A 17,858-nucleotide genomic window follows, 5' to 3' on the forward strand; every position below is an offset into this window, starting at 1 on the left:
ACATAAGCACCCCTCCACTTTACCTCTTCCTAGGACATTGCCTTGCCCTCTTCTGCTTCAGGGTGATCGCCACTGAAAAGGCAGATGTTGTGAAGGACCTCCCCTCATGCAGGTCTGTCAAAGTGGCCCAAATAATGCTACCTGCTGCTGCTGCCACCTCATGGTCACATGTTTCTCTTTCAGCGTGAAAACTCGAACTCACAGTACATTCTTCCAAACTCTGAATGTTTCCTGAATTGGAATTATTTGATTCTGTTCTATTGTGGCTAAAAAGTATGCATGGAGACAAAAACAAGAATTCTTTAGAATAAGTGAGCTAGTCACAATGAAACACGTAGCCATTTCTACAGTTTTTGAAAATGTTCAGCCATATTATGAAAACATCCTCCAAAATCTAAATATGTCCGTTCTGTAGGATCACCAACTTTATAGCAAGCCAATCAGTGACATGCTCCTTCAAAATCAGAAAACCACGTAATTCCCACTATTGAATACAATGTGACATATGTTATCATCTTAGTGTAAAAAATGTAAAATGGCTACTTTTGTCAGTGATATTTTATTGTGTACTCATTTTTTTATAACATACCTGCTATTATTAAAAAACAACAACAGTAAGAACATGAAAATGACTAAGTGTCAACTGTAGGCAAATAACAGAACTCACTATGCAGTAACATGTTAAAATAAAACAATGATTATTCATATACTTTTAATATTATTACAGTTTTAGATTTCATTAAAAGAGAGTCCATATGACACTACATAAATGAGTATTTTCAGTGCTGAAATCATTCGCATAATGTAGATACCCAGTCCTAAGAGGTGATGACATATCATAGTGAAAATGGCAAAATATAAGGACAAAGAGAGAATTTTGAAAGCAGATAGGGAGAAAAGGGCCCTAACATACAAAGAGAAACCTATCAGAGTGGTGACAGACCTATCTACTGAAACGTGACAGGCCAGAAAGGAATGGCAGGAGATCTTCAATGTGATGAACAGAAAAAATATACAGCCAAGAATCCTCTTCCAGCAAGCCTGACATTCAAAATAGAAGGAGAGATAAAAACCTTTCCAAATAAACAAAAATTGAAAGAATTTGTCACCACTAAACCAGCCCTACAAGAAATCCTGAAGGAGATTCTCTGAGGGAAATGGTGCAAGGAACACAGATGCTAGAGACACCACCACAAGCATGAATCCCACAAATGACACCGTGACTCTAAACCTACATATTTCAATAGTAACAGTGAGTGTAAATGGGCTGAATGCTCTAATCAAAGGAGATAGGGTAGCAGAATGGATAAAAAAGAACCAAAAAACCAAAATCCATCTATTTGCTGTCTACAAGAAATCCATTTTAGACTGTAAGACACCTTCAGATTAAAAGTAAGGGGATGGAGAAATATATATCATGCTACTGGAAGTCAAAAGATGGCTGACAAACTTATATCAGACAAACTGGACTTTAAATTAAAGACAGTAATAAGGGATGAAGAGGGCATTATATAATAATTACAGGGTCTATCCATCAGGAAGAACTAATAATTATAAATGTCTACACACTGAATATGGGAGCACCTAAATATTTAAAACAATTAAACAAAACAGAAACAAACTGATAGATAAGAATGTGCTATTAACAGAGGACTTTACTACTCCACGTACAACAATGGATAGATCAGCCTCACAGAAAATCACTAAAGAAACAATGGACTTGAATGGACTTGATAACACATTGGACCAAATGATTTTGACAGATATATTTAGAAGTCTACATCCTGAGGCCAAGGAATTCACTTTTGTCTCAAGAGCACATGGCACATTCTCCAAGGTAGATCACATACTGGGACAGAAAGAAGGCCTCAATAAATATAAAGGAACTGAGATCATACCATGCACACTTTCAGATCACAATGCTATGAAACTCAAAATCAATCACGGGAAGATGTCTGGAATACCTCCAAAAACATGGAGGTTAAAGAACACCCTACTAAAGAACGAATGGGCCAATCAGGCAGAGAAGAAATTTAAAAATACATGGAAAAATATGAAAATTAAAATACACCAATTCAAACTCTATGGGATGCGGCAAAGACAGTCCTAAGAGGAAACTACATTGCACTCCAGGCCTATTGCAAGAAATTAGAGAAAGCTCAAGTACAAAATCTAACAGCTCACCTAAAGGAACTACAGAGAGAGCAACAAGAGCACCCCTAACCCAGTAGGAGAAGAGAAATAGTAAAAATCAAAGCAGAAATAACATAGAAACAAAGAAACAGGTAAAGAGATCAATGAAACCAAGACGTGGTTTTTTTGAAGAAATAAACAAAATTGACAAACTTCTAGCCAGGCTTCTCAAAAAGAAAAGAGAGAGCACTCAAATAGACAAAATCATGAATGAAAATGGACTTATTACAACCAACCCCTCAGAAATACAAGCAATTATCAGGGAATATGAAAAATTATATGCCAACACATTGGACAACATAGAAGAAATGGACACATTCCTAAACACACACTCACTACCAAAATTTACATGGGAAGACATAGAAAATCTGAACAGACCCATAACAAGTGAGGAAACCGAATCATTTATCAAAAATCTCCCAAAAAATAAGAGCCCTAGGCCAGATGGCTTCCCTGGGGAATTCTACCAGACATTTCAAACAGAATTAGTACCAATTCTTCTAAAACTATTCCAAAAAATAAAAATCGAAGGAAAACTTCCAGACTCATTTTATGAGGCCAGCAACCCTCTGATTCCCAAGCCAGACAGAGATCCAGCAAAAAAAGAGAACTATAGGCCAATATTCTTGATGAATACAGATGCAAAAATCCTCAACAAGATACTTGCAAATCAAATCCAGCAGCACATAAAAAGAATTATCCACCAAAATGAAGTGGGTTTTATTCCTGAGTTACAAGGGCTGGTTCAAAATTCACAAGTCAATCAATGTGATACATCACATCCACAAAAGAAAAGAAAAAGAAACCATATGATCCTGTTGATTGATGCAGAAAAGGCATTTGACATAATACAGCATCCCTTCTTAATAAAGACCCTCGAGAAGGTCAGCATAGAAGCAATTTACACATCATAAAAGCCATCTATGAGAAGCCCTTAGCGAACATTATCCTCAATGGGGAAAAATTGAGACCTTTCCCCCTGAAATCAGGAACACAACAGAGATGTCCACTCTCACCACTGTTGTTTAACATACTGCTGGAAGTCATAGCATCAGCCATCAGACAACAAAAGGAAATAAAAGGCATCAGAATTGGCAAAGAAGAAGTCAAACTTGCACTTTTTGCAGACGACATGACTACATAGAAAGCCCGACAGACTCCACCAGAAGCCTACTAGAACTCATCCAAGAATTCAACCAAGTTGCAGGGTAAAAAATCAACGTATAGAAATGGGTTGCATTCTTATACACCAATAATGAAGCAACAGAAAGAGAAATCAAGAAGATGATCCCATTACAATTGCACAAAAAACTATAAAATACCTAGGAATAAACCTAACAAAGGATACAAGAGATCTGTATGATGAAAACTTATGAAAGAAATTGAAGACACAAAGAAATGGAAAAACATTCCATGCTCATGGATAGGAAGAATAAATATAGTTAAAAGGTCATTACTACCCAAAGCAATCTACACATTCAATGCAATTCCAATCAAAATTGCACCAGCATACTTCTCAAAACTAGAACAAACTATCCTAAAATTTGTATGGAACCACAAAAGACCATGAATAGCCAAAGTAATATTGAAGAATAAAACCAAAACGGGAGTTATCACCATCCCAGACTTTAGCCTCTACTACAAAGCTGTCATCATCAAGACAGTATGGTATTGGCACAAAAACAGACACATAGACCAATGGAAGAGAATTGAGAATGCAGAGCTGGACCCAAAGGTATACAACCAACTAATCTTTCACAAAGCAGGAAAGAACATCCAATGGAAAAAAGACAGCCTCTTTAAGAGATGGTGTTGGGAGAACTGGACAGCAACACGCAGAAGATTGAAACTAGATCAATTTCTCACACCATACAACAAAAAAACTCAAAACGGATAAAGGACCTGAACGTGAGACAAGAAACCATCAAAATCCAAAAAAAAAGAAAGAAAGAAAAAAAAAGAAACCATCAAAACCCTAGAGGAGAAAGCAGGAAACAACCTCGTAGACTTCCACCGCAGCAACTTCTTACTTGACACATCCCCAAAAGCAAGGGAAACAAGAGCAAAAATAAACTATTGGGACCTCATCAAGATTAACAGCTTCTGCACGGCAAAGGAAACAATCCATAAAACTAACAGGCAACCGACGTAATGGGAAAAGATAGTTGCAAATGACATATCAGATAAAGGGCTAGTATCCAAAATCTATAAGGAACTCACCAAACTACACGCCTGAAAAACAAACAACCCAGTGAAGAAATGGGCAGCAGATATGAACAGACACTTCTCCAAAGAGGACGTCCAGATGGCCAACAGACACATGAAACGATACTCAGCATCCCTCCTCATCAGGGAAATACAAATCAAAACCACACAGAGATACCACCTCAAGCCAGCCAGAGTGGCTAAAATGATCAAATCAGAAAACTCTAGACGCTGGCGAGGATGTGGAGAAATGGGCACCCTCCTACAATATTGGTGGGAATGCAAACTGGTGCAGCCCCTCCGGATAACAGTGTGGAGGTTCCTCAAAAAATTAACAACAGAACTCCACTATGACCCAGCAATAGCACTGCTAGGAATTTACCCAAGGGATACAGGAGTGCTGTTGCATAGGGGCACATGTACCCCAATGTTCATAGCAGCACTCTCAACAATAGCCAAATCATGGAAAGAGCCTAAGTGTCCATCAACGGACGAATGGATCAAGAAGATGTGGTTTATCTATACATTGGAATCCTACATGGCAATGAGAAAGAATGAAATCTGGCCATGTGTAGCAGTATGGATGGAACTTGAGGGTGTTATGCTGAGCGAAATAAGTTAGGCAGAGAAGAACAAATACCATATGTTTGCACATATAGGAGGATTAGGAGGAAATTAATGGAGGACCATGGCAGAGAAGAAGGGGGAAAATAGTAGGGGAGGGGGAGAGAGGCAAACCTTGTGGAGACTCTTGAATGCTGAGAGCAAACGGAGGGCAGATAGGGTGGAGGAGAGGGGAAGGAGGGTGATGGGCATGGAGGAGGGCACTTGTGGGGATAAGCACTGGGTGTTACATGGAAACCAACCTGACAATAAACTATTTTAAAAAAAACCTCTGTAAATCTGAGTAATTAGACTTTAGTTGAAAATGTTATATCAATTTTTCACAGTGTGATACTGTACTGACTGATATGACATTAATAATCAAGAAACTGGGTCCTCAGTATGTAAAAACTCTCAGTTCTACCTCCAGAATTTTTTTTTTTCAGGAAATCAAACCTATTATAAAATTAAAAGTTTTTTTGTAACCATTGGTTTATGTTTTTTTTTTAATGTTTTATTTATTTCTAGGAGAGAGAGAGAGATAGCATGAGCAGGGGAGGGTCAGAGAGAGAGGGAGACACAGACTCTGAAACAGGCTCCAGGCTCTGAGCTGGCAGTCCGCACAGAGCCCGACGCGGGGCTCGAACCCACGAACCGCGAGATCATGACCCAAGCGAAAGTCGGATGCTTAACCGACTAAGCCACCCAGGCGCCCCTATTGGTTTATGTTTTTAACACATAATATGGCACAATTATTCCGACACTGAGTGAGTAGTAGTGAACACTTACCTACTCTTATAGTTCTTACTCTTGTTTTATTTAAATAATGTTTATGTTATAGAACACTGATGATACACATATTATATGATTCATGGAAACAGGAATACATAGTTTGTATAGTATGTTAAGATAATAAAACATATAGAACACATGATATGTAATGATTTCTGATCTAGAATGGGTGTGTCACTGATGGGCATTCTAACCACTATTCCTAGTGGTTCAATGTCTGAAAGAGCTTATACCACCAGACTGCCTCTCAGCCAGCCCAGTTTCAGGTTGCATTTGATCAAAAGCCATTTCAAATCTTCTATATGATGTGATTAAGGCACATAATGCCACGTGTTCCCCAAACCCTGATTTTTTTTTCTCTTCATTTACACTGCTGGCCTTTGTTTCCCAGGCTCTCTTGCAGAGCAATAGCCCCTGGAATGCAGGCAGAAGTGGTGTTAAACGTGCTTCTCACCCTGTAATATGTATGTGAATCACCTGGTACTCTGACTCAGTAGGTCTGGAGGAAGGCCTGGTACTTTGCAATTCTAATGAGCTCCTAAGTGATGCTGGCATTGCTGGTCCACAGACCACACTTTAAATAACACTGATGTGAACAATTTCCAGGGTTGGCCTGGCCCAGAAGCATGTCCTGTGTCCCTCAGTCCATTTGCTTGCTGGAGGTAGAGGATTCAGTGGAGCACTCTAGGCCCTAAGGAATGCATGAGTCACTAGATGGAAGGATCCTGGGCACTTGAATGACTGTATGGAGCAAAGCTTCTCTGCAGACCTGTCTGAGACTAAGATTTAAGAAAGCAACCTTTCCAAAACTAGATTTGGGAGTTGTCATAGCAGTTAGCTTTCCCTAACCCAGTGATGGTTAAAAGAGCTAATCAAAATCAGGAAATGAAAGAATTTGGGTACAAAGGTGGGCAACCGTTTTTAGAATTCATTTCATTAAAGGACTTCATTTATCTAGTATTAAAACTTGAGCCACAATGTGCAAAGAACTACTAAAATGTTTGGCACATTTAAATTAGCCTACAACCTTGGATCTTGTGGCAAATACTGTGAATCAACCATTCCCAAGTTTTGCTTCCTGAACCATTGAGGACAGAAACATGAAACATTCACCTTTTCAGACTCCTTATCTGGGAGGAGCCACGGCCCACTTCCAGCCAATAAGATGTAATAAAAGTCATCGAAGGAGCTTCTGGAAAGGTTTTGTTTTTTCTCCAAGAAACATACTTGGCTGACATGTATTTTGTCCTTTTGCTATTTGCCTGTCGTCTTTCTTCCTAGCAAAATGTGCAATGTAACGCAAGAGGTGCCACCACCATCTTGTGGTGACAAGCTACAACATGTCAGGGGTGATGGAGCAAGAAGACAGAAGGAACCTGTTTCCTTCATACGGTGAGGCTGCTAGGACAGCCATTGACTGCCTATCCCTGGTCTCCATACGAGAATATGAGATAAATCTTGGAATTAAGTCATCATTAGCAGGTTTTTTTTATTCCTTGACGCTGTACCCAGTCCTAACTGATAGAAAGTCGATCGTCTGTTTGGGGCCAAGGGAGGCTGAGGACTCATTTACTGAGCATTTTCCATGTGCCAGATCCTTCAGAGATACTTAGTCAGTCCCTTCACCTTCACAGATGAAGAAGGTGAGGCCCAAAGAAATGTACCTAAGGCCACGTATCAAGGTGATGGCAGTGTTCAGTTTTACACTCAGGCTGGCCTGGCTCCCAAATTCATGTATTTCACCCCAAACCTTGTCATTTATAGACAAAAGAGTGTAGGTGAGTCAGTTATAAAAAAAAAAAACAAAAACCACTTTAGGATGTACCAGTGCTTGGCATGTGGTCTTTGATAAATACTGATGTCAATAACAATAGATGCCAAAGTGTTCACTCCACTGCTCTGGCTAAAGATTGTCCATTACTGGAGGTGAAATAGTGATGATGTCTCTCACCTTGAGCCAACCTTTAAGCTTCAAAATGCATTTGCATTGGCCTGAAGAACCTGGTGTGTTCCAGGATGCAAGGACGTGGGAGTTAAGCCAGAGGAGGCTGCTCAGCTGGTTTGCAGCTTGAAGAACCATTTCTGAGGACAAGTCCAAATGGTCACTTCTGTGAGCACCCAATGTATACACTTCAGACTATTCTAATGGCATGAACATCATTCTAAAAAGTTTCTCATGCTTTGTCATATCTCTGGCTTCAACTACCGAGTCTCTGAGAGCAGAAACCAAGGCCTCTTTTCTCTGGGTTCCATCAGCCCCACCCAAGGCCTGGCACTGAGCAGAGCTGACTAAAAGTAGGGTGAATCAGAATGTAGTAATAATAGTTCTGCACAGTGAGTGCTCACTATGCACTAATGACTGCATGTTTCAGACTTCTTTCAGCACCACAGCAACGTGCATGGTAGAAATTATTAGCGTGTTTGTGAAGAGGAGGAATCTAATAATGATGATAGAGAGTGGCCGCCCAAACATTCTTAAGCTCTTATTGTGCAGCAGGCACTGTGCTAAGCACCTAGGAATTATGTCCTGTTGCCAAATTCCCCACTTCACAGCCAAGTAAAGAGAGGCTCTCAGAGTGATCAAGGTCACCTGCTCAAAGTCATTTGACCAGTAAGTGGCAGAGCCCCTGCCTTTGAGTCTAGGACCGTGAACCTCTAAAAATTGAACTTCATCCCAAGACATGCACTGGTCAGACTGGAGAGAAAAGGAAGCCTGGGAGGTGTCAGGGTCAGAGGAAGGCAGACTGACAGAAGGGAGAAAGGGCTATGCCAGAGCAGCAGCCAGGAGGAGGGGAAGAGAACGTAGTGGGGAGGGGCTGCATGGAAAGGGGCAGAAACCAAGAAGGGGAAGCACCTGCACCACGCTGCCCAGCTCTGGAACCCGAGGCTTTGCCTGGCCTCCGGGAACCTGGGTGCTAGTCCCGCTGATACAGCCTGGCAGCAGACCTTGGACACTTCCCAGGAGTGGCTCTGGAGGCAGGATTCTGGAATCCAGTGTTCCCATGTACTTTCTGTACCCTCCCAATCCTTGCACGTGGGAAGTGGCCTAGCACAAGTGCAATCCCCGCTTGTTTTGTTGTTTTTGTTTTTGTTGTTGTTGTTTTGCTTTTTTTTAATTAAAAAATTTAATGTTTTAATTATTTCTGAGAGAGAGAGACAGTGTGAACAGGAGAGGGACGGAGAGAGAGGAAGACACAGAACCTGAAGGAGGCTTCAGGCTCTGAGCTGTCAGCACAGAGCCTGACACCGGGCTCGGACTAACGAACCATGATATATGACCTCAGCCAAAGTCAGACGCTTAACCGACTGAGCCACCCAGACACCCCAACCCGCTTGTGAACTGTGTGACCTTGGGCAAATCGCTTGGCCTCTCCATGCTTCTGTTTCCTCAGCTATAAAATAGGGAGAAAAATGATGCCACCATGCTGCGCTGTTATAAAGATTAACTTAGCATTTAGTGGGGCACTAAGGACAGTGCCCAGCACACATTAGTACTATGTGAAAGCTGCTATGAACACCCCTCCCACCCTCTCCCAAGGCACAGCTCTGTGCCCAGTGCCGCAAGGAAAAGAAGAAATGTGCACTGAAGTAAAGAAAAACAGTCCAAAGAACAAAAGTGGACAAGGCAGAGTGCAGATAAAGGTGATGTTCTGCAAATATTTGCTCAAGAACTTGCGCATAGCTGCCACCATTTATTGCTCTCTAGTTGTGTTCCAGCCACTTAACCTATTATCTCATTTAATCTTTACAACAATCCAGTATGGTCAGGATGCTCCCGTCCACGTTACAGAGGGGAAAGTTGAATTTCAGAATATGAAGACACTGAAGAGTAAGGTAGCTTTTTACTTTCAGTGGGACAGAGGAGCAACATACAAGTCAAGACTAAAGTGGCAACATAGCAACTTGCAAATTGCTTAACATCCTTGGACCTCAACATTCTCATCCTAAGTCGGGAATGCTAATATATCCATATTACTTTTATATATGTTAATAATATGTGTTCTCGTCTATTTAGCAATATATAAAACTTCTCTGGCTGCCAGGAGCAAAGAGGCAGATCTCACCCCACCCATCACCCATCACCCAGGAGTAGGGGACACTCACAGAAAATCACCATGAGGAAGCGAGTCTGGTTCAGCATCTGGGTCAGGCCAGCAGGGGTTAGCACCAGCAGGTTGCCTTCCTTCACGATATGCAAGGGCTGGGATATGTTGATGCTGGCTTCCTTGACGTCCTTCTCTTGGAAGCCCTGGACAATGGAGACGCAAGCGGCCACCAGCAGCAGGGAGATCCATTGCAGCTCCATGGCTATCCTGCAGGGCCATAGAGAGGAACAGGAGCCCTTATCAACACAGGTGACAGGGCACCACGTCATCACTCCCTCCCCCTCTCCTTCCCTGCCCAGCCAGTTTCTATATGGAGAACATGGCCTGAGCCTGGCCCCCAGCTCCCTAGCAGTACCCACACATGGCAGTGGCACTGGAAGGGATGCAAAATGTTAGTTAACCTCAGCCCCTGTGTAAATTGTGCAGGGATAGTTCAGAGCAGCAGGGCCCTACTCAGAGCCACACAAAACCAAATCATGAATCATTGAATAAACCCAATAAGATCTTTAAAGTTTACTCAGTTGAATTTTGTTTAGCAGACTGAAGGAAGCAAAGAAGTCGACTATATACATTCCCAGGAAAAGTGTGGGAGAGGGCAAGTTGTCTGGTCTCTTTCTTTCTCTCCCCTCCATCTCTCTTTTTCCTCTTCTCTCTGTGTCTCTTTCTCTCCACCTCCCACTCCCCCCCCCCCTTTCCCCACCCTGCCATTTGCTGTGTTTCCCATGGCCTCTCTAGCCACAGCTCAGCCTTGCATCATCACAGAGTTCCTCCTCAAACTCTGGACTGCATTCTGACTCAACCCCTGGCACTGTGCCCTCAGCACCACCCAGACCCCTGCTCCTGCCCAGGAACCCCGGTTCTCCCTGCACCCAGTGCTCTAGCCTGACAATCCTGGTGGCTCCTCTGCGTGCCTCTGGGGAACCCTCCGCCCCAGCCGCACAAATTCCAAGCCTAGGTCCAGCCTCTACCTCCCACCCCCACACAGGGAGGAGTGCCATGATAGAAAACTTTTCTGAATAAGAATAAATAAGAATAAGAACAGCTAATGCAGAGGGCCTTGCTACCAGTTGCCTCTGCTCTGAGCACTAAATGTCACTGGTCCCGACACTGAAGCCCCCTGTCCCAGCCACCATTGTCTCTGGTCTGGCTGGAGAAGTGGCCTCATCTCTTCTTACTCTTTATGCTTTCCTCCCCACCCATTCCTCACACAGAATTTAGAGATCTCCTTCTAAAACACAGCTTAGATCACATCACCGTCTTATGGAAAAGTCCAGGGCCCTGCCGTCACATACAATATGCTGGCGGCTCAGAATCCCATCATCCTGTTCCCTGTGATCTCAGCTCTGTGCTCTCCCTCCTATGTCAGCATGTCAGCCAGGCTGGTTCCTTCCCTCTCCTGAGGCACACACTGCCTGGGACCTTTGCCTCTGCCTGGAACACCCTTTATCTGATCTGTAGCATCGTTTGGTCATTCAGGTCCCAAACACCAGCTCCTCTGAGGGTGTCGTCCCAGGCCACTCTATCTCCCTCCTACCTCCGCCTCCAGCCCTCTCGGCCTCAGCAGACCCATTTACTTCAAATCCTGTATTAGTATTACTGAGTGTACACAGTGTCTGTTTCTAAACTTTTTCTTGTAAGTGCATTTGTTCACACCTGTTTCACCACCTCCTAGAACCGTGCCTTGTCCAGACCTGGAAGTCAGTGAATGTTTTTAGTGAGTGAATGAATAAATGAAGTGTTTTTTTAAATGCTTATTTACTTTTGAGAGAGAGAGAGAGAGGGAGCAGGAAAGGGGCAGAGAGAGAGACAAACAGAGAATCCAAAGCAGGCTTCAGGTTCTGAGTTGTCAACACAGAGCCCAATGTGGGGCTTGACTCATGAGCTGTGAAATCATGATCTGAGCTGAAGTCAGACACTCAAAAGAACTGAGCCACCCAGGTGCCCCACAAATGACCTAATTTAATTCTCACACAAACCCCACAGTGCATTTCAGTGATTCTCAACCATGACTGCCCGTTAGAATCTCTTGGAGAACCTCAAAAAACTACTGATGCTTGAACCCAAGCATATTAGGTCCTAATTTTATTGGTCTCTATGGGGTGAGGTGAGTCTTTCTTTTTAAAGCCCCTGAGGGGTGCCTGGGTGGCTTAGTCGGTTAAGCGTCCGACTTTCGCTTAGGTCATGATCTCGCGGTTCGTGGGTTCGAGCCCCGCGTCGGGCTCTGTGCGGACTGCCAGCTCGGAGCCTGGAGCCTGTTTCAGTCTGTGACTCCCTCTCTCTCTGACCTTCCTCTGCTCACGCTCTCTCTCTCTCTCTCTCCTAGAAATAAATAAAACATTAAAAAAAAAAATAAAGCCCCTTAGATGATACTAATGTGTAGCCATCTCCGCAGTAAACCACACTTAAAATTATAACCATCCTGGCAGAAGGAATGTGGCCAGGTCAGGGCCTATCCCTCAGAATTGCCATTTCACTCAAGCCCATACCTGCAGGAAGCCTGGTTACACTCAGGCCCACTGGGGCCAAGTGGGGGCAGCAAACCCCAGGGCACTTGGAGAACGGAAGTCGTGACCTGAAGAACAGACTCCTGGTTTCCCTTTGTGACAGAGTAGGACATGGAAGCTGCCAGTGTCCTAAAGAAATCCAGAGGCAGAAATGAAGCCCCTTCCTGGCCACACTGGGACTACAGCAGCCTGAGCAGCAGTGTTCCACATTCTGAGGTTCTGGAGACCAGGGTGGCCCTGGAGAAGAATGGCCATTGTTGGNTAGCAGAAGAAGCTTCAAGAACAGGAATGGAAGAAGTCTGGGCAAGATGGGACCCAGTGAGACCAGCAAGGGCACCCTTTTGGACTCTGCCCTTCTTCTAACTTCCATTTCTCATTGGGCTTTCTGCCTTCTTCTGGGGATATGAGATTCCTTATGACAAGACATCTGATTTTTGACATTCCCTGGCTATTAGCATAAAATCTCATGTTAGATATTGAAAGAATAAAGTGAGGGAATGGAAGAGAGGAAAGGAGAGGGGGAACAGAGACAAAAAGAAATATAAAAGAGAAAGAATAGATCAGCAAAAGAAAGCAATTGAGATATAAAGGAAGGGAGGGAGGGAGGAGTGTGGAAGGGAGGAAAAAGAATTGGAGGGAAAGAAAGAGAAAGAAAAGGAAAGGACAAAGGGAGGAAGGAAGTGAGTTGAAAAGGAAGGGAGGAAGGAAATAAAAAAGCTTGATAAAAATACTAAGAGAGACTGGTAAAAAAATGATGGAAGACTGGAAGAGTAGAGGAAAGGGACAAGGGAGAGACACTAGAAATACTCTCACAGATAGACAGATAAACAGGCAGCGGCAGAGTCCAGCTGAATCCTGGATCTTAGCAAGAAAATGAAAGGCCAGGACACTCCGTCTCACCCCTGGACAGGGCTTTATACAGAGAGACATGTGCACGTGTTTGGGACATTGGAGGCCTCCCCAAGTCACCCAAACCTCAGGCCAATCATCACCAGAAGGAGGGAAACTCGATTTATTTATTCAGACTGTCCTAGGCATTTTATATACCCTGCGGCATATATAGTCCTCAGAACAAAGGTATGAGAACAGTGTAGGTACCTCAAAAAAGTGTCCTTTCCTCATGGCTTATGTTTGTGGTAATATCAACTCTTTCTAGCATCAAGTAATAAAATCATTTTAAAATCAAGACCATGGGGACTCTCTTTAGAGATAGTAAGGGAGGGAGAGAGTGGCATTGTTGAATGATGAACTACAGACTCAGTTCCTAGAGCTTCTGGGTAGCTTTATTTCCAACCCAGGGCTGCAGGATGAATGTTCATAGCAGTTTCAAGTGAATTGGAGAAGAAAGCAAAGGACCTCAAGAGTATAGATACTTCTCCTTAAGAACACTTAGTAGTAACAGCAACAGCAGTAGGTAGAAATTCACTCGCTTATCAAGCACTTGCCAAGTGTCAGGCACTCTACCAAGCAAATACATATATTACTTCCCACTTGAAGCTTATAGTCACCTTTGATATAGGTACTATTTTTGTTGTTGTTGTTGTTGTTAAATATTATTTATTTATTTATTTTGGAAGGAACAGAGACAACGCAAATGAGGAAGGGGCAGATAGAGAATCCAAGCAGAGTCCGCATTGCCAGCACAGAACCTGATGCAGGACTCAAACCCATGAACCCGTGAGATCGTGATCTCAGCTGAAACCAAGAGTCAAACGCTCATCGGACTGAGCCACCCAAGAACCCCTGATTCAGGTACTATTATTTTTCCCATTTTACAGAGGACAAAACAAAGACTTCGAGAGATGAAGTGACATTTCCCAAAGCCACATAGCTGGTAATGACAGCAGCAGGTTCAAACGTGTCTACAACGCTTATGTACCCTTTTGTTTCACTTGCCTTCTCTTCCAATCCCTGACAAAGCACTTCTCTTGCAGTCATATTTAAATACCCACTCCTATGGGTACGTACTGTGATATCCTGCAATCCACTGAAAGACATCAAAGTTTATGGTGTCTTTCAGTGAAAGACAGCAGTGGAGAAGCACAGTCTGTTCATCAGATAGCCAAACTTTGTCTTTTATAATCTGGATTTATCCACCTTAAGAGAGTATCATTTAATTGACAGCTTCCAAAAATTTAAAATCTGGCAGATTTTGACACTTTCACTACTCTTTGTCTTTTTTTTTTTTTTTCATAGCCCCTTCCTCAGTGCCCAGCCCAGGATCTCCTTACCTTCTCTAGGCTCAGGAATGTTTGGTGATGGGAATCCCTATATTTAGGGGAAGTGTCTGACCTACCCAAATTAAATAACCTGCCTCTCCTCCCTTCACTCCACCCCTTTCTCTGTTTTGTTATTGTAATCAACAATTGCTTGCAAAAGTAATCATAATATATATATAATATTTATATATTTATAACCTTTATATATATAGAATATTTATCCAGGCCTTTTCACAAAGATTGGCTTCCTCTGATTAGAATAAAATCACAAAATAGGGTCTTTTTCAAGATGAGATAAAGCTAGATAACCTCATCCTTCGTGTCCTTATCTAGTAAAAGCCTGTACAATAGCCCAGTAAACCCAAGAATGAAGAAGTAACGATTGCCACATCGCAGTGGCCCAGAATGGGATGTGTATAATTTCCCTGGGCAATCATTAGCTATAGGTGATTCCCAAACTAACCAATTTGTGTATATGTTTGTGACATAAGATATCTCATGATTGATGCCATTATTTGTACTTAGAAGGAGGAATTGAGCCTGGAGAATGTGCACTCAATATTATTTCAGCTTCAAGTTTTGAAATGACAGAAGGAGTGGTGATTTTAACACATGTTAAAGGGTTTGGAGGATAATGAATTCAGTCAACAATGCAAGTCTAAATAATTACCTTGGTATCTGAGAGGTGAATGTATTAAAGATAAATTTGAGAAGATATTTTTTTAATATTTATTAAATAATATCTATACCCAATATGGGACTTGAATTCCCAACCCCAAAATCAAGTGCTGCACACTTCCAACCGAGCTAACCCACCACCTCAAATTTGAGAAGTTCTCAGAAGAATTTCTTCTTGGAACTTGGTGACTTTGTGATGAGGTAAGGCAAGTGAGGTTAAGAGAAAAGAGGCATTTAAGGATGATGTCTAGGTTTTTGAATAGTTATACTGGATCGTTGATTGTTAACACTTTCTGAGAGTAACAGGTTTGGAGGTGGGGACATTGAATTCAGTTGTGGTCATGTTAATATAGGTCATACTGAGGTTGGTATATATTGGGTAATCAAGTGAGTAACTAAGTTTTAACTCAGGGGGAAAGTCATGATTTTAAATGCGTTTTAGGAAATTTTCCAGACAGAGAAAGAAAGAGTGAGATGGGAAGTTCATAAGGAATGAGAAGAGCTATTTGCTAAGGATGGGTTCTTGGAGAACAAGAATATCTAAAGAGAAGAAATAGAAAAGGGATCCTGTGGACAATATTGAGAAAGAAGACTCAGAAAAGACAGGATGTGATAACATAAAGAAAAGAGCAATTGAAGAGTTTATTGACATCACCGAGAATGGCCATGCATCAGAACTGAAAAGAACCTATTGCATTTGGAAGCAAGAACATTAGAAAACATGTTTCCAGAAAACAAACAAACAAAACCGAAACAGTTTCCATGAGTGATTAAGGGGAGAAAAAATGAGCTTTAGGTTATCAGTGACAGAAAAGATGGAAACAGCTAATGTAGTCACTCTATTCAATAAATAATTGGAAAATGAAGGAACAGAAGAAAATAAACAGAATCCAGGAAGTAACTTTTGGATGAGAGAGGAACTTGAACAGGTGTGGCCAACATCACTTTTCTCCACTGTTATGGGCTGAATTCTGTCCCCCAAATTTGGTATGCTTAAGCCCTAAACCCCAGTATTTCAGGATGTGAGTGTATTTGGAGATAAGGCATTTAAAGGGGCAATTAAGGGGTGCCTAGTCGGCTCAGTTAGTTGCGTCTGACTCCTGATTTCAGCTCAGGTGACAATCCCAGGCCCTTGGGATTGAGCCATGCATGAAACTCTGTGCTGAGCATGGAGCCTACTTAAGATTCTCTTTCTCTCCATCTGCCCTTCTCCCTGGCTCATTCTCTCTGTCTCTGTCTCTCTCTTACTCCTTATATCTCCCATTTTAATAAAAAAAATTAAAGATGCAATTAAGTTAAAAGGAAGACATTAGAGAGGGCCTTCATCTAACGTTTGGTATCTTCAAAAGAAGAGCAGAGAAGAACACACAGAAAGATACCAGAGGTGCACACATAGACAGACGACCATGTGAAAAGATAGCAAGAGAGTGGCCATCTGCAAGCCAAGAGGAAGCCAACCCTTCCAGCACTATGATCTGGACTTCAGCCTCCAGAATTGTGAGAATATAAATGTGTGTTGTCTAAACGACCCAGTGTATCGTGTTTTGTTTAGCAGGGGACCAATACACCCACTCAGTGACCTTCCACAAAATCACCTCTACACCACCTTGTTCCTTACTAAAGGAATCCTGTTTTTGGCCAGAACCAGAGTCAGCTCACTTTCCGTTTCTCTTCAACTAAGTCAATTCGAGGGTCTCAGTTTCTGAGACACATGAAAAGATGGTCAACATCGCTCATCATCAGGGAAATATAAATAAAACCACAATGAGATACCACCTTATGCTAGTCAAAATGGTTAAAATTAACTCAGGAAACAACAGATGCTGGAGAGGATGTGGAGAAAAGTGAACCCTGTTGCCAAACTGGTGCAGCTGCTCTGGAAACCTGTGGAGGTTCCTCAAAAAACTAAAAATCAACCTGCTCTATGACCCAGCAATTCTGCTACTAGGAATTTATCCAAAGGATGCAAAAATGCTGATTTGAAGTGACACATGCACCCCAATGTTTATAGCAGCACTATCCACAATAGCCAAATTATGGAAAGAGCTCAAATGTCCATCAGCTAATAAATGGATAAAGAAGATGTGGGGTACATATACAATGGAACACTACTTGGTGATGAAAAAGAATGAACTCTTGCTATTTGCAATAACGTGGATGGAACAGGAGGGTTTTATGCTAAGTAAAGCAAGTCAGTCAGAAGAAGACATCATATAATTTCACTCATATGTGGAATTTGAGAAACTTAACAGATAATGATAGGGGAAGAGAAGGAAAAATAAGAAAAACAGAGAGGGAGGCTAATTCCAGAGACTCTTAAATACAGAGAACAACCTGAGGGTTGATGGGGTGGGGGCAGTGGGTAATGGGATTTAAGAAGGGCACTTGTTGGGATGAGCACTGGGTGTTATATGTAAGTGATGAAGCATTGGGTTCTACTCCTAAAGCCAAGAGTACACTGTAGATTAACTACCTTGAGAATAAAAAAAAATAAAAATGAAAAAATAAAAGACATAGGAAGATTGATTAATTAATTAATTAATTAATTAATTAATTAA

At 42.1% G+C, this 17,858-nt stretch overlaps 1 protein-coding gene across 1 annotated transcript; it reads right to left on the minus strand.

Moving 5' to 3' along the window:
* Positions 1 to 254: 254 nt before the first annotated feature.
* On the minus strand, positions 255 to 12,559 carry LOC144237131 (protein disulfide-isomerase-like protein of the testis). The gene is made up of 4 exons (XM_077770811.1): positions 12,386 to 12,559; positions 9,898 to 10,106; positions 7,745 to 7,875; positions 255 to 266 (listed from the first exon to the last, which is right to left on the minus strand). Coding segments are annotated over exons 1-3 (342 nt in total). The 5' UTR covers positions 12,517 to 12,559; the 3' UTR covers positions 255 to 266; positions 7,745 to 7,873.
* Positions 12,560 to 17,858: the final 5,299 nt, after the last annotated feature.

This window comes from Crocuta crocuta, unplaced genomic scaffold, assembly GCF_008692635.1.
Source record: "Crocuta crocuta isolate KB4526 unplaced genomic scaffold, BGI_CrCroc_1.0 scaffold887, whole genome shotgun sequence".
Lineage (NCBI taxonomy): Eukaryota > Metazoa > Chordata > Mammalia > Carnivora > Hyaenidae > Crocuta > Crocuta crocuta.